Genomic DNA, 23,366 nt, shown 5'->3' with positions numbered 1-23,366 from the left:
GGCTCCACGCTCTCTTTGCTGTGTGAGACTCCATGGTTTTGGCAAATCAATATTTTATATTCATTTTAGGGGTTGGGATAGATCTAACTAATGTAGATATGTCTCAATTGCAATCAGTCATGTTGATCTTCTTATGGGTATGCCTTGCTATCTGATGCAAATAATTAATAGTCTTGGAAAGTGTCTAGTTAAAGTCCATTTAGTAGTAATTATGGTATAGGAAATCTGAAACTGTCCTAGGAATTGCAGAAGTTGTCATTAAAGCTTTGTGAGTATATTGAAAGCCATTCTAGGAAAAGCAGTGTCATTAATAGTTGTCTTATAAAAGGGACAGCCTCTATCTCTACTGTAATCAAGTCTTTATCGATATCATTTGAGTTATTTTCAGAGTATAAACTTCTCTAAAGGCTTTTCCCAGATTTCCCTTAGAAATCTAGGCTCCAACGGTGATTGGAGTATTTCTAGTCTTCCTTACTACTGGAAGAAGACTTGTGTTTTTTTCTGTTTGCTTCACTATCATATTAATCTCATCATTGTAGCTTATCCCTGGTACACACTTCCACATTTTTACAAAAATGCCACTGCCCAACAACCCACACGTAGGCTATAGCATGTCTGTCCATGCATATGGTTCATTGTAGCCAACTGAGAGGTTCTTCTAGTGACCCATTAAAATCTGGTCATTTTCTTTTCCCTCATTTATCAAGAGAAATTTTGGTTCTCAATTGAACACATAAAATTTTGCCTTGTTTTATTACCTATAGTTATTGGTTCTCTATTACTTCTTGTAGTCAACTTTTACATCATTTGTTGGTAATTGTGTGTCAAATTTCTATTCTAATTATGTTTCTATTTTAGAGTTGTATTCTGTTTGGTAATTTCTTGTTTGGCAAGTCTTGGCCTCTAAGCAATTGTGATCCTTGTCCAACAAGGGATTGAGTTTGGAACTCTATAAATAGATACATAGGCTTTGGATTGAGACTTATGAGATTGAGAGAGATGTAGTTTCATGAGGGAGTTGATGGGTAGAGGTAGTATGCGGGTTGGTAGAGTAGGAAAAACACCGGTGACGCTGGTAGCGAGAAAATAGGTTCGTGGAGTAGTGGTGTTGATACTCTATTGTTGTAATATCTGTACGAATCATATTGGAATCTCTTCTTATCATGGACGTAGGCCGGTCTTGGTTGAACCATGTAAATCTTGTGTTTGTGTGTGATTGTTTTGATGGCTTTCATTAGATTTATGTATTCGCGCGGTTCTGGAGTACCAACAAATTGTTATCAGAGCCAAAGGTGAAGGAGATCCAGAAAACACAAGGAGTCTCAACGAGTGCTATAACGAGTTGCAGTTGTAGGTGCAGTGAATTGGCTTGGTTATAAGGCATGGAACTCGAGTAGTCAAGGCGGAGCCTTCGAGTTTATACTGATCGAGCAACGTACAGTGGGAACAATTAGAGTTTTGCAGGATCGTCAAGATTGAAGCTGCAAAAGAATTGTCTTTGCATTGTCCTGATCAATGACGTGGAAGCGATGATTGGCTGGATGGAATTTGAGCCAAAAATGGAGATTGTTGGAAATTGTGTCTCAAATTTCTATTCTAATTATGTTTCTATTCTAGAATTGTATTGTGTTTGGTATTTCTTGTTGGCAAGTCTTGGCCTCTAAGAAATTGTAATCCTTGTCCGACCAAGAATTGAGTTTGGAACTCTATAAATAGATACATAGGCTTTGGGTTGAGACTTATGAGATCGAGAGAGATGTAGTCTCATGAGGGTTGGTAGAGTAGGAAAAACACCGGTAACGCTGTTAGCGAGGAAATAGGCTCGTGGAGTGGTGGTGTTGGTACTTTATTGTTTTAATATCTCTACTAATCATGGTGGAATCTCTTCTCATCCATGGACATAGGCCGGTTTTGACTGACCCATGTAAATCTTGTGTTTATGTGTGATTGCTTTGTTGGCTTTCATTGGATTTATGTATCCGCGCGGTTCCGTTGCCTCAACATCATCTTTCCTTAAAAGTTAAAACTTTGAAAGATTATGCTTGATCACCTCACTTAAGCCTTGTTTGGAGTGGAGTAAATGCTTTATTTACACTTTTGCTTCTAGAAACTGAAGCTGCCAAAATCAGAAAATGTGGGAAGTTGTAACAAATTTGTTCATTTCTTGTTCCAAATGCATATCTTTTAGTTGTTGTTGAACTGTGGCTGAATCTTATTCGGCATCTGGCCGTCTACTTATTTATTTAACATCTCTCTCTCTTTCTCATTTAACATCTCTTATTAATTTCAGCATCCACTTACATGAGAAATCTTTTTTAGTTGGCATATTAGATAATGGTTTGTCCATGTAAAAAATGCTGTCTCACATGCCTGGTCATGGAAATTACTACTGTGTTGCATAATCTATACGGAGATTATCATCTTGTATGTATTAGTGATTTATTTTCCTTTCACCAGCCAGAGACATTTGTAAAAGTTCGCCCACGCTGTGAAGCACCTCGACGTGACATGACATACCCTATGAACTATACTCCATGCCGCTATGTGCGAATATCGTGTTTGCGGGGAAATCCAATAGCTATCTTTTTCATTCAGGTGATATCAGTGAACTATATTGCACTTTTTGCTTTAGACTAGACTGTAGAATTTCACTTTTGGTTTTGATGGCATGTCTTGTTTAATAAAAAAAGGCTATTCAAAGTTGTACAAAATTTCATAATATTCAATGAATGTTTCCTACTACAGAACTGAAGCAAACAGACAAGAACAGAAGTCTTCGTACAATAGTAAGGAATACAAGAAATACTCCAATCACCGTCGGAGCCTAGATTTCTAAAGGGAAATCTGGGAAAGGCCTGAAGAACTGTTTAAAATCTGATAATAACTCAAATTATATTGATTAAGACTTGATTACAACTGATAAAGAGGCTGTTCCTTCTATAAACCAACTATTAATGACACTACTCTTTCCTAGACTGGCTTTTAGACTACCCAAAGAGCATTAAAGACTAACTCCTTCAATTCCTATGACATTTTCAGACTTCCCATATCATAATTACTATTTAATAGTCTTTGACTAAACACTTTTCAAGACACTATTGACTGCCTCAATCTTGACTAGAGATACTATTAATTATTTGCATCAAGAACTTCCAAAAAGAGTGATTAAACAAAGTTTGAAATGTGTAACAACAGTTTTGGAAGATCCATTTGGATTTTAATTAGCAAAATCAGTAACGGAAATAATTTATGTAACGAGGAGACAACTGGAAAGATACATAAAGAAGAACGAACTTCTTATAGTTTTATAAATTTGTTCTTAGCATAATAAGTCGCTAGAGATGTAATATGGTGGGTTTAAAAGAGAAAGGAGTCATATAAAGGTATATTGATATGATAATGTATATGCATAGTGGAACAGTGATTATAATAACTTCAGCAGAAACCAGTGAACTTTTAATTACTGTAAGCTTAAACAAGGGATTAGCGTTAATCCTTTTCACTTTCTAGTGATTAATTTGACAAAATCACATACAAGACAAGCCGTGTATCTTATTTGTTGGTGATACTGTTTTGATTGATAAACTAAAGAAGTGGAAAATGTTAAATTAAAGGCATGAAGAGACCTCTTTGAATCAAGACGACTAAGATAAGTAGGACTAAAATTGAACATGTGAAAATGTTACCAAAATGGTTTGCACTTGGGGATACAATGAAAATCTAGGTCAAGGATACTAAAAAGTGAACAATACTGTTACTAAGGTTCGATTATTCATTGAGGGAGAGATTATTAATGGCGTTACTCATATAATAAGGGTAGGATGTGTTAAATTAAGAAGTTCCTTTAACATATTATGTGATAAAGATATCATCATCATCATCATCCTTGCCTTTATCCCTTCCCAATGGGGTTGGCTGGAGTTCCTTTAACATATTATGTGATTAACGTATCATCGTCATCATCATCCTTACCTTTATTAGTACCAATGGGGTTGGTCACACGGATTCTCTTTTTCCAATCTTTTCTATTGTAAGCCATTTCTCCTACTAGAATTAATTTGTAAAAATCATTTCTTATCTCTTCATCCCATGTTAGTTTTGGTCAACATTTTTGTCTTTTACCTTCTATGCAAATCAATCTTCCTCTCACCAGCACATCTATAGGTCGGCATTGAATATGTTCATACCACCAAAGTCTACTCTCTCTTATTTTCTCGCTAAAAGGTGCTACACCTAACTTCTCCCTAATCCTTTGATTATTAATCTTATCTTTTCTAGTTATTTCTAATATTTCTTTTCTAGAAATATAAAAAGAAGAGAAATGAGAGAATTGTGTAAATGCTTGAATGAGATAAATCACTCATTCACGGCTCTAGTATTTATAAATATAAAAAACACATTCTCATATTACAAGAAATCAAAACTAAATCAAAACTAAATCAAATCAGAGCATATTCTATAGCATACTCAAATCTCTACTGATATGGTAAGTCATTCCATAAATCGTGGCTATCATATATGCTAACACTCCCTCTCAAGTTGGTGCGTCGATATCTGAAACGCCCAACTTGGACAATGCATTCTCAAACACAATCTTGTTGTCACCTTTTGTAAGAAGATCTGCAAGTTGCTGAGAGTTTGCGACAAATGGAGTGCAAATCTGACTAGCGATGATTTTATCTTTGATGAAGTATCGATCAAGAAATAAAAAATTTCTCCTCAAACCATAAACAACCAGTCATGTCTCCTCAAACCATAAACAACCAGTCATGTCTCCTCAGACCATAAACAATTAACAATGTCTTCTCGGACCATAAACAACCAATCATGTCTCCTCAGACTATAAACAACCAACAATGTATCCTCACACCATTTCCCTTCATACACATATTTAAAACATGTAGATGGAAGAATCAACAATGCCTCCTCAGACCATTCCACTTCATACATCTGTTTAAACAATGTAGATGAAAGAATCAACAATGTCTCCTCAGACCATAAAAAGAAACAACCATGTCTTCTCAGACCATTTCTGAATAGGTGGTGCCAAACTCACGGGAGAAGAACAGGACTTCCTCTTCACGTAACTGAAAAGAGAGCGAATGATATAAAGTTTCAGAATCGCCGTGGACGACTCAATCCCTTCGAACATTCTATTATTCCTCTCCTTCCATATGCACCACCAGACACAATGTGGTACAACTCTCTAATAATTGTGAACAACACCACTCACACGGCATCCTCTCCAACTACGAATCAAATCCTTAGGATAATGAGGCGTAACCCAACGCATACCAAACAGACAAAAGATAAGATTCCAACAATTCCTCACCACAGGAGAATGCATGAGAATATGAGCAACTGACTCACCATCTTGTTTGCATAGGCAACACCAGTTAACAAGACAGTTGCCCCTTTTCCTTAGATTATCAATCGTCAGGATCTTACCCCATGCAGCGGTCCAAACAAAGAATGCCCACCCTAGTTGGAGCCATAGAACTCCAGATAGTCTTCCGCGGAAAATCTACGATATCAAAATTAGAAAGACATAAGAATAAGGATCGAACTTCGAAGCGACCATGGGAAGAGGGAATCTATGTCATGTTGTCACAACCTCTGCCAACTGCCTCTTGTCGATACAACAAATCCAGAAAAACACATACCTAGTCCACCTCCCAATCCTGAAAAGAGCGTCGAAAGTGCACATCACACGTAATCCCACTACTATCAAGCCGATAACAGTCAGCTACGTATGCATGTCTATCAGCTGCAATACTGTATAATTTGGGAAATAAATAAGATAAAGGCCGGTCTCCACACCAAAGATCCTCCTAAAAGCGAACACATATGCCATCACGAACTTTGAATCTGATATGAGTAGAAAAAGCATCCCATCCCTTCCGAATGGATTTTCACGCCCCTACTCCTCCCACGAGAGAAACCGGACGAGTAGACCAACCACCACTCTCTTCCCCATACCGGCATGAAATAAGCCTTCGCCAAGGGCGATGTCTTTCCCTCCCGTACCTCAACAGCCATTTTCCCAAAAGAGCTTGGTTAAAGGGGACTAGTCTTCTGATACCAAGACCACCAAACTTCATTGGCTTGCAGACTTGTTCCCAGTTGACAAGGTGATACTTAAACTCTTTTCCTCTTCCGCCCTAAAGGAAATCCCTTTGAATTTTTTCAATCCTAGCAGCAACAGAGCATGGAATTTAGAACATAGATAAAAAAAAATATGTGGGAAGGCTCGATAAAGTGCTCTTTATAAGCGTAACTTCCAACCCCCCCCCCCCCCCCCCCCCCCTCCCTAGATAAGTATTGTTTTTTCCATCTTGCCAATCTCTTCGCATACCTATCGATCACAGGGTCCCAACTCTCCATTGTTCTAGAGGAAACCCCTAAAGGCAAACCCAAATACGGAATTGGAAAAGAACTCACCCTACACCCAAGGACTGTCGCTAAAGATGAGATATCCTGAACATCCCCAACTGGAACAAGTACACTTTTAGCCACATTAACCTTCAGACCAGAGACAGCCTGAAAACAGGCCAAGATGCACCTCAAATATCTAAGCTGAGACACACCAGTATTACAGAAAACCAGGGTGTCATCCGCAAAAAGTAAATGAGAAACCTTCATCTGATGGACAGGATCTCTTCCCACCATAAAGCCCTTAATAAGATCAAGATCCTCTGCCCTTTGCATAAGTCTGCTTAATCCCTCCATAACAATAAGAAAAAGGAAAGACGACAGGGGATCTCCTTATCTTAAACCCCGATTACACCCAAAGAAGCCAGCAGGAGACCAGTTCACAAGAACAGAGAACTTGACAGACGAGAGGCATGTCTCAATCCATTTCCTCCATTTACTTCCAAACCCTATTCTCTGTAGCAAATAAAGCAGGAAATTCCAATTCACATGATCATACGCTTTCTCAATGTCAAGTTTGCATAAGACTCCGGGAACACCACTTCTCAATCTAGAGTCCACACATTCGCCTGCAATAAGAACTGAATCAAGAATTTGCCGTCCTCCGACAAAAGCATTCTGGGAATCCGATATAATCCCATCCATCACTTCATTCATCCTAAAAGCAAGAACCTTAGCCATTAGCTTGTAGATACAACCCACTAAGCTGATAGGACGGAAGTCTTTAATGTCAGAAGCACCTCCCTTCTTAGGAATAAGGGCAATGAATGATGCATTTAGTGACTTCTCAACGGCACCAGTAGAATAAAATTCTTGAAAAGTGCCCATCACCTCGTTTTTCACAACCGCCCAACTTTCCATTTGAAACCGCATAGTGAACCCATCAGGCCCTGGAGCTTTGTTCCCATTACAACTTGATAAAGCCTTGAGAACTTCTTCTTCAGTAAAGGGAATCTCAAGCCCCTCCCTATCGAACTTAGAAATAGCCTCAAAATGAAGACCATCAAGTTTAGGTCTCCAAGCTAGCGGCTCGGTATAAAGCTTCTGATAAAAAGAAGCAATCCCATTTCGCACATCTTCGTCCCTCCACATCTCTACACCTTCCACCCGAATACGTCCTATATGATTACTTCTTCTATGAGCATTAGTGAGTCTGTGAAATTTTTTTGTAATACGATCAAAGAGCCCGGGATTTTTGTCCCCATGATACCTCCTCCATACTATCAGTCTTAGCAAGAGTTGCCTGACAAGAAGCTCTTCTAGAATGCAATAACTCCACATCCCCACCCGCCTCTTCAAGGCGATCAATCTTATAAAAATCAGTAAGGACTCTATACTTCCTCCATTCAAGATTCCCCAAAACATCTTTATTCCACTTCTTAAGATTGAATTTGAGAGCCTTCAACTTCGTAGTTAACATGAAGCTAGACGAGCGTGTAACAACAACTCCCTCCCACTAAGATTGAACTTTCCTTGGAAGTCCTCCGCTCTTAGCCACATATTCTCAAATCGAAACGGAGACCTTTGAGAACACAAACCTCCACAATCCAAAACCAGAGGAATATGATCAGATGTGACTCGTGCTAAAACTGCTTGAACGACATCCGGGAATTTCTCTTCCCACTTCCCATAAATCAAGAAACGATACAACCTTGAAAAAATGACTGGGTCCCTACCATTTGACCATGTATAGGCTGCTCCTTCCATTGGTAGATCAATGAGAAGATGCTCATCAATGAAATCAGAAAACTGATCCATTTCAGAATACCTCCTTCCTCATGTGGACCTTTCTAATGAAAATCTAACAGAATTGAAATCCCCACCCAAACACCAAGGAAGAGACCACATTTCTTGAGTCCATTTCAGAATACCTCCTTCCTCATGTGGACCTTTCTAATGAAAATCTAACAGAATTGAAATCCCCACCCAAACACCAAGGAAGAGACCACATTTCTTGAGCATGGTTTAGCTCCTCCCAGAAAAAGGCCGATCAATATCAACAACTGGTCTATAGACCCCTGTGAAAACCCATCTAAAATTGTCCTCTTCCAATTTGAACTTGCAAGACACTGAGAATCTCCCCACCCACACATCTACAACCATCTACAATCCCACATAACTAAGATACCGCCGGAAGTACCTGTAGCATTCAAGACCTCCCATTCCACAGACCTTCCTCCCCACAAACTCCTAACCACCCCATCGGAAATGGATGCCAACTTTGTTTCTTGCAAACAAACAACCTGGGCCCCCCACTTCCTTAAAGCTACCTTTACCACCCTCCTTTTATTCGGGTCGTTGAGATCACTAACATTCCAAGTAATAATTCCTAGCTTCATTAAAAATCAGATAAGATAATCTCCCCTCCTTCCTTCCTCAAACTTCTACTCCCAGTCCTTCCCCTCACCCTCAGCATCCCTTTCTTCCCTTCATAATTGACTTCAGAAATAAGATTCTTGATCTCCTTTGCCTCTTTCCAGGACGATAAAGGCCTCGTGTTCACAACCTCTTCCGTCACAGCTACCTCTCTTCCTTCCACTATTGCTTGAAGAATGGATAGTGTCAGGTCATTGTTCCCCTCTGAAGAAACACCCAACAACTCACTAGCAGCTCCTATATTTTCGACCATCCAGTCCTTACCCAAGTCAACATCTGTTCCTGAACAACCAGGTCTCTCAACTGCCAATGGTTCCTCCTCTATCACTTCAGAAAAATCATTCTCCAGCCAAGGAACAAACTCATTGGAGCAAGCTTGTTGGATGGAAACCAGATCAGTAGCCAGCTCCTCTTCACAATCTCTTCCTAAATCAAATGACTCTGTCAACGAGTCAGAATCTGTATTGTAGTCTCCCATTCCACTACTCAAAAAACTGACCAACTTATTCTCCTCAACCCCTACAGATGGCATGCAGTTAAGGCCTTTCAAGTCTGCATAAAGGCGGAGTTCTTTGAGCAGAGTCATAGTTGACTCATTAGATCGCTGAAAGTGAAGGTCTCTCCCTACACAGACGAAAGCCCCATCTGATAAGTCCTGAACTGCACAATTATGTGGGTCAGCTTGCCCTGAAGTGACATACCCGCTAGCAGCCTTCCTATCTATAACCAGACCATACTCGTCTGCAGGTGCCGAAGGCACAACTGACATAACATTGCTCTTCTCCATTGACATCTCAACATCGCCTCTCACCGCCCCACAAGGAGAGGAAGAAGAAGAAGGTGCTGTAAGGGGGCTCTGGGGATGAATAACAGAGGACATACTTGGGTCAGTAGATGTCCATTTCTGTTTATCTTTTCTCGACCATCTATAAACATGGTTATTTCTGTGAGAATCCTGAGATGAGAGTCTAGAGCTGCTTCCCTTTATCCGAGTAGTAGCTGGTAGGGACTTAATTGAAGCATCAGCACAACACTGTAGATGACGAAAGACCTTCTTGTCTATTCCCACACCAGCCTCGTCGGCACTAAATTTCATCTATCTCCTCTTCTCTGGCGAATTCCAAAAAATTGCAGAGATATCATGATGAGGACGACCCTATAATTGATCGATGATGGGTTCGGTAGCTGGACTGGGCTTTGTGTTAATAAAAGAAACAGACATCTGATTTTTGGGCCCCAATAAACCTTTCTTTTTAAGTCATCTCGTGGTCCATTTCGTAACTTATCATTGTCTCGACTGGGCTTGGGCAACTGTGGGCTGGGCTTGTCATTGAGGAATGAAATGGATAACTGATTGCTGGACCCCACATAACATTCCTTTTATTTGTGACTTGTGGCCCATGATTGACTAACAACTGTTCAGCCCAGAAGATACAAGCCTAGACTTACTGCATGACAGGCTCTTGTGAAGCCACGTATTTGTCCACGTGTTTGATTACCACCAAGGCAATCAAAGCGAGGATTTGAATGGCGTTGATGACGGGCGTTATACGCATGTCTCGGAAGTTTGCCTTCCCCACTCGCAACTGGCGCGTTGACAAACGTTCTTCTCTTTCCTTGAGTACCCACGTGAGTCTGCAAATGCCGGCGACGTCCACCGTTGAGCTCTCCATCAGACGTAAGGAGGGAAGCCTCACCAACCCCATAATAGGACTTTGGAAGGATGCAAGGTGAGGTTTCCTCAATCAAATTGATCTTAAAGGCCACTCGTTGATCTTCTACAAAAACATACTCCGGCACCACAGTTCCGGCAGAGACATAAAGGAGAACTCACTCGCCACTCGCTTGATCATCTGCTTCCACACCTCTGAACCCACCGTAGAGGTCTCCAATGGCTTCGAACAATTTGTGGCACCAGAGATGAAGGGGTAACCCGAACAACATAACCTATCACGATCAACCACGGCTGAGCAACCCACGACAAAGTACCACTTGTCGATGTGTAAGGAAGCTTCAGCCCATCTCTTCTTCCCCACATCCAAGACCCTGCGTGCTTCGGCCTCCGATGGTAGACGGAACAGGAAAAGGCCGTCAGGTAGGGTTGATACTTTCACTCCACACGAAATCTGCCACGACTTCGTCGCCTTTTCCTCAATCCCTTTAGTACACCCCACATCACGATCAAAGCGACCAACTAAGCAAGATTTCAAGACGGATTCACGTTCTGTAATACTCTTGTGATCAACCCTAAAAACCACATCTCTGTCAATTGAACAACTTTTGATCTTCCAATGGTAGGGTCGCCACTTTGAGATACGAACATTGCATGACCTGCCAAAACCAGAGATCCAACACCAGAAAAAGAAGAAAGAAAACGACGGATGCCAGAGTAGAAGACCTCGGCGTCAGAGATGAAAGGAAAGGTCGAGAGAAAAGTCAACCATCAGTCAAAAAATTCTTGATCCGTGTTTCTTGTAAATGCTTGAATGAGATAAATTACTCATTCACGGCCTAGGAAGCACGGACACTCCAAAATGGGCGAAGAATCCGTGTCCGACACGTCCCGACACGCGTCGGACACACCAAAAAACGTGTCTGGAATTTTTTTATTTTTTTTAATTTTCGGACACGGCTCAGACAGCTCGGACATGGCTCAGACACGGTTCGGACACACTTTTCTGGAAATTTTTTTTTTTTAATTTTGAATGCTGATATGTTAATTTTTTTATTTTATTTTAATTTTTAATGCTGAAATGTTCTATTTTTTGTTTTGTACTACCCTTTTGGTATTGTAAATGGTAAAAGTCCTAAGTCAAATGATGGATGGGAATAGATGATAGTACACTGACTTGTTTTTGTATCTTTTTTGGGGACTAGCCTTTAGGTTTTTGTGAATATTAAGTGCTAACGATAAAGTCCTGAATGTTAAACAATCATGAATGTTAATAGTCCTTTCTGTCTATGCTTTTGTATTTGGAGTAAAGTTGCAATGATGATTAAATGATACTAGTTATTATTCTAATGTCTTGTTTTTTATTTGATTTTATAACTATGCAATATTGTTCTTTTATAGTTTATTAGTTATGAGTTATGATTTGTGTTTTTTTTTATTGTGAGGTTGATGAAAAATAATAACACTCAGTAATTTTCAAAGTACTACATCACACACACACACACACACACACACACACACACACATATATATACTATTCGCCGTGTCCGTGTCCTAATTTTTTTGGATTTGCCGTGTCGCCGTGTCCGTGTCGGTGTCGTGTCGCATCTGTGTCCTGTATCCGTGTCCGCGCTTCTTAGTTCACGGCTCTAGTATTTATAGATATAAAAAACACATTCTCATATTACAAGAAAGGAAACTAAATCAAATCACAGCATATTCTATAGCATAATCAAATCTCTGCTAATATGGTAAGTCATTCCATAAATCGTGGCTATCATATATACTAACACCTTTGATTATTAATCTTATCTTTTCTAGTTATTTCTAACATCCATCTTAACATTTGCATTTTCGCCACATGTATGCGTTCGTGTTTCATTTTTAGCGCCCAACATTCAGCTCCATATAAAATAGCCGGTCTATTAAATGTTCTATATACTTTTTATTTTAACTTAATTGATATTCGTTTATCGTATAAAATCTCACTAGCATTCCTCCACTTTGTCCACCCTATTCCAATTCTTCTACTTACATCATCATCAACCCCTCCATCTTTTTGTAAAATTGATCTTAAGTGTTGAAAATAATTACTCTGAGTAATGCTTTGGTTTTGAATTTTTATTTCCTATATTATCATTCTCTATAGCAGTACTAAATTTACATTCCGTGTATTTCGTTTTATTCTCCTAATTTTTAATTTTTTGACTGTAATGCATTTCTCCAAGCTTCCAATTTTATTGCCAAGGTTTCCTTAGAGCTATCAAAATAGCACTATGTCATTTGCAAATAACATGCACCGTCAGTGTAATCCTACTTGCAAGGAATGTCTTCTAGTACTATCGAAAATAAATATGGGCTTAGCACTGATCCTTGGTGGAATCCTACTTTTATTGGAAAATCATTCATCTCTCCACACATAGTACGAACTCTAGTCTTAGTACTCTTAGACATATCCTGAATAAGTTCAATAAAGTTTTCCGGAATATGTTTTCTTCACATGGCGCACCAAATTAAGTCTCTAGGAACTCATCTTATGCCTTCTCTAAGTTTATAAAAACCATGTGTAGATCTTTTTGTTTGCTTCTACACTCCTCTACTAACTGCCTTAATAGGTACATGGCCTCTGTAGTGAATCTCCCTATTCCACATAACCATGTAATTTTCAGATTCCAATCATCATTCCCTTTGTCAGTTTTAGTTGGAGGATCACTTCTAAAATATTCTAATTTCCTTCCAGCTCCTAAAGATATTTTCACAGCATGAGCCCATAACAAGCAATTGAAAATCGGAGACTTTCGCTTGTAATGCAAGGTGTGGCTGATGATGAGGAGAAGGATGGGAGGATGAACGGAGGTGGGTGCCTTAGGGTTGTCAGAAAGGGATGCGACGATCGGGGAGGATGAGTTTAGAGGTTTGACTGTGGAAGAGGCTGATGGGGTGACGGTGTGTGGGAAGAAATGTGAGGTTCAAGCTTCGTCATGAAGTTGCTTCGGTTCTAGTGAAGGAACTACACACATATAAGGCCCTGAATGGACTGAACTGAATTTTGGATTTTGGTTCAGATGCAATTGGAGAGGTCTTGGATGATAATGTAGGTACTCCTACTTGTATTCCTACTGAGGATGACAGAGGTAGGGATATAGAGGACAATGTGCTCTTTGACAGGGAGTTGGTTTCATGGGAGGAGGCCGAGGTTCTGGAGTGTATTTAGCCACAGTCGGAGATACGTCCGGAGGGGAGTTGGGAGGGTTTTCCTGTTGCAGCTCATGAGGATAGTGGGGTGGATTGGGTAAAGGAGAATATTGATAGTGTGGTTTGTTGGGGTTTCCTTTGAGCCAAAGGAGAAGGAGGCTCGTATGGTTTTGCATTCAGTTGTTGAGGGGAAGACCGGGGAGGAGAGGGGTAGCACGGAACAGACTGGGAGTAGGAAAAAGAGGTTGACTCCGTGGAGAGGGGGAAGAGAGGTCCGCAATTTGTTTTCCAGTGTGAATTATGAGGGGAGTAATGGGGCTGGGAGGGAGAGGAGCCATGAAAGGGGTAGAGGGAGAAGGAAAGGGGAAGGATTATCTATTTGTTATTGATGAAGTGCCGAATTATTTCTTGGAATGTCCGAGGACTGAGTAACCCGGACAAAAGAAAAGTGGTGAAGATGGTTGTGAAGAAATGGGGTGTGCATGTGGTTTGCTTGCAGGTTTTCTATTTCGTGTGCTTTTTCCATGGAGGAGGATGGGTTCTGCTGGATGTTTTCTGGTGTGTATGGCCATGGAGAGAGACATATTTTGTGGGAGGAGTTGGGGGCAGTGAAGGAGCAGTGGGGTCTGCCGTGGTGTGTGGGGGGGGGGGGAACTTCAATGTTGTCAAATCCCTGATGGAGAGGTCAACAGGAGGAAGATGGCCACCGGCTATGGAGCAATTTTCTGAGTTCATTGACAGTCACCACCTGCATGATTTACTGTTGGAGGGAGCTAAGTTTACATGGGGGAGTGATAGAGAGTCTCCTACGTTGTCCTGACTCGATTGGTTTCTTCTTTCGGGAGACTGGGAAGAGAAGTTTCCGGATGTGGTACAGGCAGCTTTGGCTAGATCGACATCTGATCATATCCCTGTGGTGTTGATTGTGGTGGATTGAGAACGATGAGTACTCCTTTTGGGTGGTTGTTGGGGGGAGGGGGGGCGGCTTCAATGTTGTCAGATCCCTGATGGATAGGTCAACCGGAGGTAGATGGACACCGGCTATGAAGCAGTTTTCTGAGTTCATTGATGGTCACCACCTGCATGATTTACAGTTGGAGGGAGCTAAGTTTACATGGGGGAGTGGTAGAGAGTCTCCTACGTTGTCCCGACTCGATCAGTTTCTTCTTTCGGGAGACTGGGAAGAGAAGTTTCCGGACGTGGTACAGGCAGCTCTGGCTAGATCGACATATGATCATATCCCTATGGTGTTGACTGTGGTGGATTGAGAACGAGGAGTACTCCTTTTTCGTTTTGAAAATATATGGTTACGAGCTGAGGACTTTCAGGGATTTGTGAGGACTTGGTGGGAGGTATCAGGGTAATCTGAGCTTTATTCTTGCAAAAAAAGCTTAAGGGGTTGAAACATGAGATTAAAAGTTGGAATAAGGTGTTTGGGAAATTGGAGTGGAGGAAGAATAGGGCTTTTGCGGAGATTGCTAGGCGGGAAGGTGTGGGTGGTATTGATGAGGGCTAGAAAAGTAGGAGGGATGCGTGCCAGAAGGAGATTGGTGAGATTGCAGTGGCGGAAGAAATCTCTTGGAGGCAGAAATCTAGAGCCATATGGCTTAAAGAAGGTGATAAGAATACTAAGTTTTTTCATCGGCTTGCTAATGCTCATAGGAGAGGCAATCACATTGGAAGGATTACTATTGATGGGGAGGTCCTGGTTAGGGAGGAGGATGTATGCAGGGGGATTATCTCTTTTTATCAGGGTTTGTTTACGGTGCCTTATTTATGGAGACCCTGGCTTGATGGTCTGCATTTTGACGCTATTTCTGAAATTAATAGAGATGGTTTGGAGATTCTTTTCTGAAGAGTAAGTGCTGAAGGCGCTAAGGAGTTGTAATGGGGACAAAGCTCCGGGGCCGGATGGTTTTACTATGAGCTTTCTATTGGAGAGTTGGGAAATGGTTAGGGGAGAGGTGATGGCTAGGTTTCATGCTTTCCATATTCAGGGGAGGTTTGAGAACTCTTTGAATGCATCATTTATTGCACTTATTCCAAAGAAGGGGGGAGCTTCGGATGTAAAGGACTTTAGATCTATTAGTTTGCGGGGCTACATTTATAAATTAATAGCTAAAGTTCTAGCATTAAGGTTGAGGGTTGTTCTGGATGATATCATTTTGGAATCTCAGAATGCTTTTATAGGTGGGCGTCAGATTCTTGATTCATCTCTTATTGCTAGTAAATGTGTGGACACGAGGTTGAGGAGTGGTGTCCCAGGGGTTCTGTGTAAGCTTGACGTTGAGAAAGCTTATGATCATGTGAGTTGGAAGTTCTTGTTGTATTTGATGGATAAAATGGGTTTTGGGGATAAATGGAGGTGTTGGATTGAGGCCTGCATATCTGTAGCCAGATTTTTGGTGATGGTTAATGGGTCTCCGACCGGTTTCTTTGGTAGCTCGCGAGGCTTGGGCCAGGGGGATCCTTTGTCTCCTTTCTTGTTAATTGTTGCTATAGATGTTCTGAGTAGGTTGATGGGAAGGGCGGTGGAGTTGGGGTTTTATTAAGGGGTTCATGGTGGGTGGGGGTGATGTTCATCATATGGAGATATCTTACTTATTGTTTGCGGATGACACGTTGGTGTTTTGTGAGGCTAAGGTCTCCCGGATGAGGCATCTGAGATCGGTGCTGATTTGTTTTCAGGCGGTGTCAGGATTGAAAGTGAATGTAGGAAATCAAGTAGGGGAGGTGCAGAATATTGGTGAGTTAGCTTTTGTGCTTGGATGTGGAATCAGTAGTTTTCCGATTACATATTTGGGGTTACCTTTGGGAGTTTCTTCGAGGAATGTAGGTGTTTGGGATCCGGTGATTGAGAGGGTTTAGAGGAGACTTGCAGGGTGGAAGAAGCAATATTTATCGAAAGATGGGAAGGTCACTCTTTTGACAAGCACGCTATCAAGCCTTCCTACATATTTTTTATCCCTCTTCCAGATACCAGCTGAGGTTGCTAGTTCGATTGAGAGGCTTCAGAGGAATTTTCTATGGGGTGGACTTCAAGGAGAATTTAAATATCATCTTCTTCGGTGGGAGCAGGTTTGTAGGCCGATTCAGGCCGGAGGCTTAGGGATAAGGAGGTTGGTGCCATTTAACTGGGCTCTTCTCGGCAAGTGGTTGTGGAGATTCGGAGTGGACGTCATGGGTTATGGAGGAGAGTTATTTTATACCCGTTTGGGGAAGAAACGGGGGGATGATGCTCGTGTTTGGTGAGGATTCTTGTTGGTGTCGGAGTTTGGAAATTCATTAGGAAAGGTTGGAATGAGTTTTCAAAGCACATTAGATTCAGAGTTCATGAGGGTAGGGATATGCAGTTTTGGGAGGATCTTTGGTGTGGTGATTGTACTCTTGCTTGTGCATTTCCTAGATTGGTTAGGATTGCTGTTAATATGCATGTTTCGATTGCTAACTGTTATCGGCTTGATAGCAGGAGGGTTACTTGGGATGTGCGGTTTGTGTGAGTGTTTCAGGATTGGGAGTTGGACGACATTTGTGGGTTGCTAGATCAATTGTATCGGCATGAGATCCATGGCAGGGATAGAGATTCGCTTGTTTAGGTGCCTACTTCTCGGGGAATGTTTGAAGTGAGATCATATTTCTGATGCCTATCAGATAATACAGGGATTATGTTTCTGTGAAAATCAGTGTGGAGATCTAAGGTGCCGCTCAAAGTGGCGTTCTTTAATTGAATAGTGGTGTGGGGCAAGATTTTGACGCTTGATAATTTGAGGCGGCTAAGACATATCACAGTTAATTGGTGTTGTATGTGCAAGTGCAATGGGGAATCGGTGGATCATCTTCTGTTTCATTGTCTAGTGCCTTTGGATTGTTGGTGTCTTTTGCTAGGAATGTTTGGGGTTTCGTGGGTTATGCCTCGATCTACGAGAGGTTTGATGGAGGCTTGGAGAGGGTGCTATGTGGGAGGTCATGCTCGTGGGTTTTGGAGGATGGCGCCCTTGTGTTTATGGTGGTGTTTGCGGAGGGAATGGAATAATAGATCCTTTGAAGGAAAGGAATCCTTGATTGCTGTTCTTAAGTCAACTTTTATTTCATCTTTATGTTTTTGGGGCTCGGGTAGGTTTTGCTCCTCACCGGAGGAGTTGATTGATTTTATTTCTTCTATGGGACCTTAGGTTCCCTTTGTTGTTTATGGGACACGTTCCCCTTTTGAAGGTTTTTTTTTTTAATGAATTTGCTTATTTATCAAGGAAAAAAAAAAAAAAAACAAGCAACTGGTATTACTTTGTTTAACTATAGTAATCTGCATTCCAACACGATCAACAATTGTAGGAGAGGTCATTTTATATCATTAGGCTTTGCCATGAGTACAGGAACAGCAGGAATAGATGTTACAACTTGCTAGAAAGAAAATAGTAGAAGACCCTAAACTGATTGTGAAACCGAATTGCACACAGAAAATACCAGCTTGACCAAGCTTCGAGTGTGTTAAACTGACCAGAAAAATCGAACTGAACATATCTTAGAACCCATTTACTTCAGTCCGGTCAGAAAAATATGGGTCGGATCTAAAGTGATTTACTTTAGTCTGGTCAGAAAATATGATTCGCATCTAAAGTGATTTGAATAAGCTTGGTTGAATCAGGTTAACATAGATTCTTCACTGTTGGGTCGAATCACAATCCAACCATTACAGTGGCCATTTTCCCCCAAATCCTAGCCGCAGCACAGCCGGCAACTCGCAGCGACAACACAGTCAGCAACGAGCAACACAGTTAGCGATTTGACAACATTCAGTGATGGCCAACCTACAGACTCACAATGATGATTGACAAATACATAACCAAGATGATGATTGACAAACACATAGTAATGAGCACATAGTGACGGTGAAGACTACACCAACACGCAACACAACGGCGATTCTCTTAGAGACGATGAACTAGGGTTTCAATTACGGAAAGAGATTGTTGCTCTGATACCATATTGAGAGAGAGAGAGAGAGGTGAAATATTCTTGGATATTCTCTAAATATAGAGAACCCTAAATTTTTTGTGCACGTATATTTACAATACTCCTTTGAAAATTTTAAAAGTGTTTCACCTATCTCATTTCTTTCCCCAAATCCATATCCTCCATGGGTACGTGGGTATCCTTTTGGGTCAATTCTTACGTGCCCATTTCACCTCCTATATATACTCTCATGAATTGTTATATTTTGTACCATTGTGTCTAGTGACTCCTAAAATAATTTTTTATTTTTTATTTTTTTTATAGTTTTATCTAATGCTTATTGTGGAGTATATGCACTTATTGTATTAAAAAATCTTTTGTGCCTAATCAGTGTTGTTGCGCATGCCTAGGCTCCATGCTCATACAGGCGCAACACTTGTGCGTGTGCCCAGGTGCGCCTTTGCCAACATTTGCACCTGTTGGATATTGTATCTCAAATTCCTATTCTAATTAGGATTCTATTTTAGAGTTGTATTCTATTAGGTAATTTCTTGTTTGGCAAGTCTTGGCCTCTAAGGAATTGTAATCCTTGTCCAACAAGGAAATGTGTTTGTAACTCTATAAATAGGTACCAATGTTGTGGGTTGAAACTTATGAGATTGAGAGAGATGTAGTTTCATGAGGGAGTTGATGGCTAGAGGTAGTATGCGGGTTGGTAGAGTAGGAAAAACACCGGTGATATTGGTAGCTAGGAGATAGGCTCTTGGAGTGGTACATGGTGAAAAGACATGTATGTGGTGATGGTACTTTATTGTTGTAATATCTCTACGAATCATAGTGGAATATCTTCTCATCCATGGACGTAGGCCGGTTTTGGCTGAACCATTTATTTATTTTTGATAGATAAAGAAAAGATTTTATAAAAATGCTGTGCGATTGATTTGTTGGCTTTTATTGGGATCTCGTTGTTTGCGCGCTTCCGCTACCCCAACAACGCCTTTAATATGGAATATGAATATGTTTTAATAGTAATTTAGTTTTTCAATTGTGTGCCTCGCTTCACTCAAGTGTGTGCCTTGCTTCACTCAGGCGTGTGCCTAGGCTCCAATAGACCTCTAGCACCTTGGGCCTTTGATAACACTATGCCTAATACAAGCTTAATAACTATTAATCTATCTTCTTGTCTTGTAATTTGTGTAACTTTCTCTCATATGTTGGTCTATTATTATGCCTACACCATTTTTATCCTTGTCATCTCCATAAAATAGTTTATACCGTTCTCCGATTTCTCTAGTCTTCTCACCACGCCCTTACAATAGTAAGAAAGACAAGAAATACTCCAATCACCATTGGAGCCTAGATTTCTAAAGGGAAATCTGGGAAAAGCCTGTGGAATACTTTATATACTGATATCTCAAAATTAGATTGATTTAAAACTTTGTTACAGTTCTTTTTATAAGACAATAATTAATGATACTACTTTTTCCCAAGACTGGCTTTTAGACTACCCAAGAGTATTAATAGCAGCTTCTGTGATTTCCAAGACATTAAGATTTCCCATACCATAATTTAACCCTTCACTAGAGATGGACGGAGAGTCCGCAATACCATTGTTAATTGGTGTTGCTTATGTAAAACAGACGGAGAGTCCGTAGATCACATTCTTTTGCATTGTCCTGTGGCGTCTGATTGTTGGAACCTCATATTCAGTATTTTTGGCATTCAGTGGGTAATGCCTAAGCACTCTTTTCAATTTATCAACGCTTGGAGAAGATGCCCTGTTACTGGTCATGCTTGTGATTTTTGGAGGATTGTCCCGCATTGTGTTTGGTGGTGTATTTGGAGAGAGAAATAACAGAAATTTTGAAGGAAAGGAATCGTCTCTTGCAAACTTAAAATCTCATATTCTTCGTTCTCTCTTCTGTTATGCAAGAGGCAGCGCTTGCTCCTCGATAGATGATTTATTTGATCTTTTGGACTCTATTGGTCCTTAGGTCTCTCGTTTTTGTGTATTAGGGACGCGTTCCCCTTTTGAACGCTTTTCTAATATATTTTTACTTATCAAAAAAAAAAAAAAAAAAATTAAACCCTTCACTAGAGACTATTGACTGACACAACTGACTGTATCACTCCTTCCACCTTGGAAGAAACTCGTCCTTGAGTTAACTTCTGTTTCCGCAACCCTTTCTTTACTGCCATCATGGTATGGATACAGATCTGAAACATTGAATGTAGAATCAATAACCAAGTACTGAGGTAAATCAATTTTATATGCATTCTCTCCAATCTTCTTGATGATTCGATTAGGTTCAATCTTCTTCTAGCTGAGTTTAGAATAAGAGCCTGCTGGGAACCTCTCCTTTCGTAAGTAAACCATCACCATTTCGCCTTCTTTAAAGCTCTGGACACGCCTCTTCTTGTTTGCATCCTCCTTTTACTAGGCATTTGATTCTTCTATTTTCGGCCTGATTTGATCATGCAACCTTTTCATCTCATCAGCCATTCATGGTTTCTTCCTTTGCTTTGCTCTTCCCAATCTGTGGTATAGGAGCCAAATCATAAAAATGAGTTGGTTGTCTTCCGTATACTACTTCAAAGGGACTTTTTCCAGTGGTTCGATTCTTGGAGTAATTATAGGCAAATTCAGCTTGTGCAATGATTGCCTCCCATTGCTTTGGGTGCCAACCAAACGCCTCAGAATATTGCCTAAACTTATATTGATTACCTCAGTTTGTCCATCTGTTTGAGGATGGTAGGAGCTACTATACTGCAGCCCAGTTTTTAATTTCTTCCATCAAGCTCTCCAGAAATGTGACAAAAACTTGCAGTCTCGGTCCAATGTGATTGTTTTTGGCACTCCATGCAAGCGAACAACTTTCCGGAAGGAAAGATTTGCAACATTTGATGCATCCATAGTCTATTTGCAGCAAATAAAGTGAGCCATCTTATGTAATTGGGACGCATTCCCCTTTTGAACGCCTTTTTATTTAATTTTTACTTATCAAACAAAAAAAAAAATGAGCCATCTTAGAAAATCTGTTGACTACCACAAAAATAGAATCCATTCCCCTTTGGGTTCTAGGCAGCCCCAACATGAAATCCATGCTTACATCCTCCCATGGTGCTGTAGGAACAGGCAGTGGTGTGTAAAGACCAGTTTTCTCGACGTTTCCTTTGGATTCTTGACATGTTTGATTTCTATCAACAAACCGGTACACGTCATGCCTCATTTTGGGCCAAAAGTACTTCTGCTCTAGCATGGCATATGTCTTGTCTCTTCCAAAATGTCCGCTTTAGACTCCTCCATGCATATCTAGAATGATTCTTTCTTGCAAAGAACATTCTGGAATGCACAACTGATTGCCTTTGGAGAGAAATCCTTTATGCAACACATATGTTCTTTCTTGCCCATTAGTGCCATCACTCCAAACTATGCCAAAATAAGGATTAGTAGGATATAAATCTTTGAAAGATTCAAATTCTGCAATGGTTGTAGACATAATATTCAGTAATATGGTCCTCGTGCTGAGAGCATCTGCCACTTTATTGCCAACTCCAGATTTATGCTTTAACACAAAATGAACTATTGGAGGAAAGAAGCCCACTTTGCATGCTTCTTATTCGACTTCTCTTCGGTATTTATATGCTTCAAAGCGTCTTGATCTGAGAACAAAATAAACTCACGGTGAAACAAATGCTGCCAGTGCCTTAAAGCTTGAACAATGGCATAAAACTCTTGATCATAGGTGTTATACCTTTGCCTTGTATTATTCAATTTCTCGCTGTAGAATGCTATTGGTCTACCCCTTTAACTTAGAACAGCTCCAATCCCTGTTCCAGAAGCATCACATTCTACTTCAAATATATTTTCGAAATCTGGTAATGCAAGGGGACGGGCTGAACATTTCTTTTCTTTGATCTGCTTGAAGCTCTCTTCAGCTTTGTTTGTCCATTCAAACTTGCCTTTCTTCAAACAATCAGTCACCGGAGCAATTACAGTGCTGAAATTCTTGATGAAACGTCTATAAAAGGTAGCAAGAAGACCATGAAAACTGCGTACTTCTGCAACTGTAGTTGGTGTTGGCCAGCTTCTAATGGCTGACACTTTGCTGTCATTTACTTTTATTCCTTCTGCACTGATGACGTATCCCAAAAACAGCAAGTAATTAGTGATAAAATGGTACTTTTTCAGGTTAGCATAGAGTTTCTCTTGTCGTAAAACCCCTAATACTTCCCTTAACTGCTGCAAGTGAGAATCTCTGGATGGACTGTAAATCAGAACGTCGTCAAAGTACACCACAACAAACGTTCCAATAAATGGCTTCAAAATTTGATTCATCAAACGTATGAAGGTACTGGGTGCATTTGACAAACCAAAAGGCATCGCCCACCACTCATAGAGCCTTCTTTTGTTTTAAATGCTGTCTACCATTCATCACCATTGCGAATTCTGATTTGGTGATAACCGCTCTTCAAATCAATTTTGCTGAAGACACTTTCCTCATGCAGCATGTCTAACATGTCATCTAACCATGGTATTGGAAAGCGGTACTGTCTCGTAATCTTGTTGATTGCTGAACTATTGATGCATATCCTCCACGCTCCCTCTTTCTTCGGAGTCGAGAGTGCTGGGATTGCACATTGGCTCATGGATTCTCCAATAAATCCCTTCTCCGGTAGCTCCTCAACTTGTCTTTGGAGTTATTCATGCTCTCTTGGACACATTCGATAATGGGGCAAG

The 23,366-nt window shown here is 40.6% G+C and overlaps 1 protein-coding gene across 2 annotated transcripts in view; it reads left to right on the top strand.

The window, feature by feature from the left end:
- LOC132294992 (uncharacterized) overlaps positions 1–23,366 on the top strand; it is a 73,827-nt gene that overhangs the window by 6,531 nt on the left and 43,930 nt on the right. For both annotated transcript variants that reach the window (XM_059793055.1, XM_059793054.1), the window contains exon 3: positions 2,458–2,595. In XM_059793055.1, the coding sequence (XP_059649038.1) occupies positions 2,458–2,595 (138 nt within the window). The remainder of the gene's footprint in view (positions 1–2,457; positions 2,596–23,366) is intronic.

Source organism: Cornus florida, unplaced genomic scaffold (genome assembly GCF_030987335.1).
Source record: "Cornus florida cultivar Cherokee Brave unplaced genomic scaffold, ASM3098733v1 CherokeeBrave_3.0.0_Hap2_Chr02, whole genome shotgun sequence".
Taxonomy (NCBI): Eukaryota; Viridiplantae; Streptophyta; class Magnoliopsida; order Cornales; family Cornaceae; genus Cornus; species Cornus florida.
This window is presented reverse-complemented; position numbering and strand designations above follow the sequence as displayed.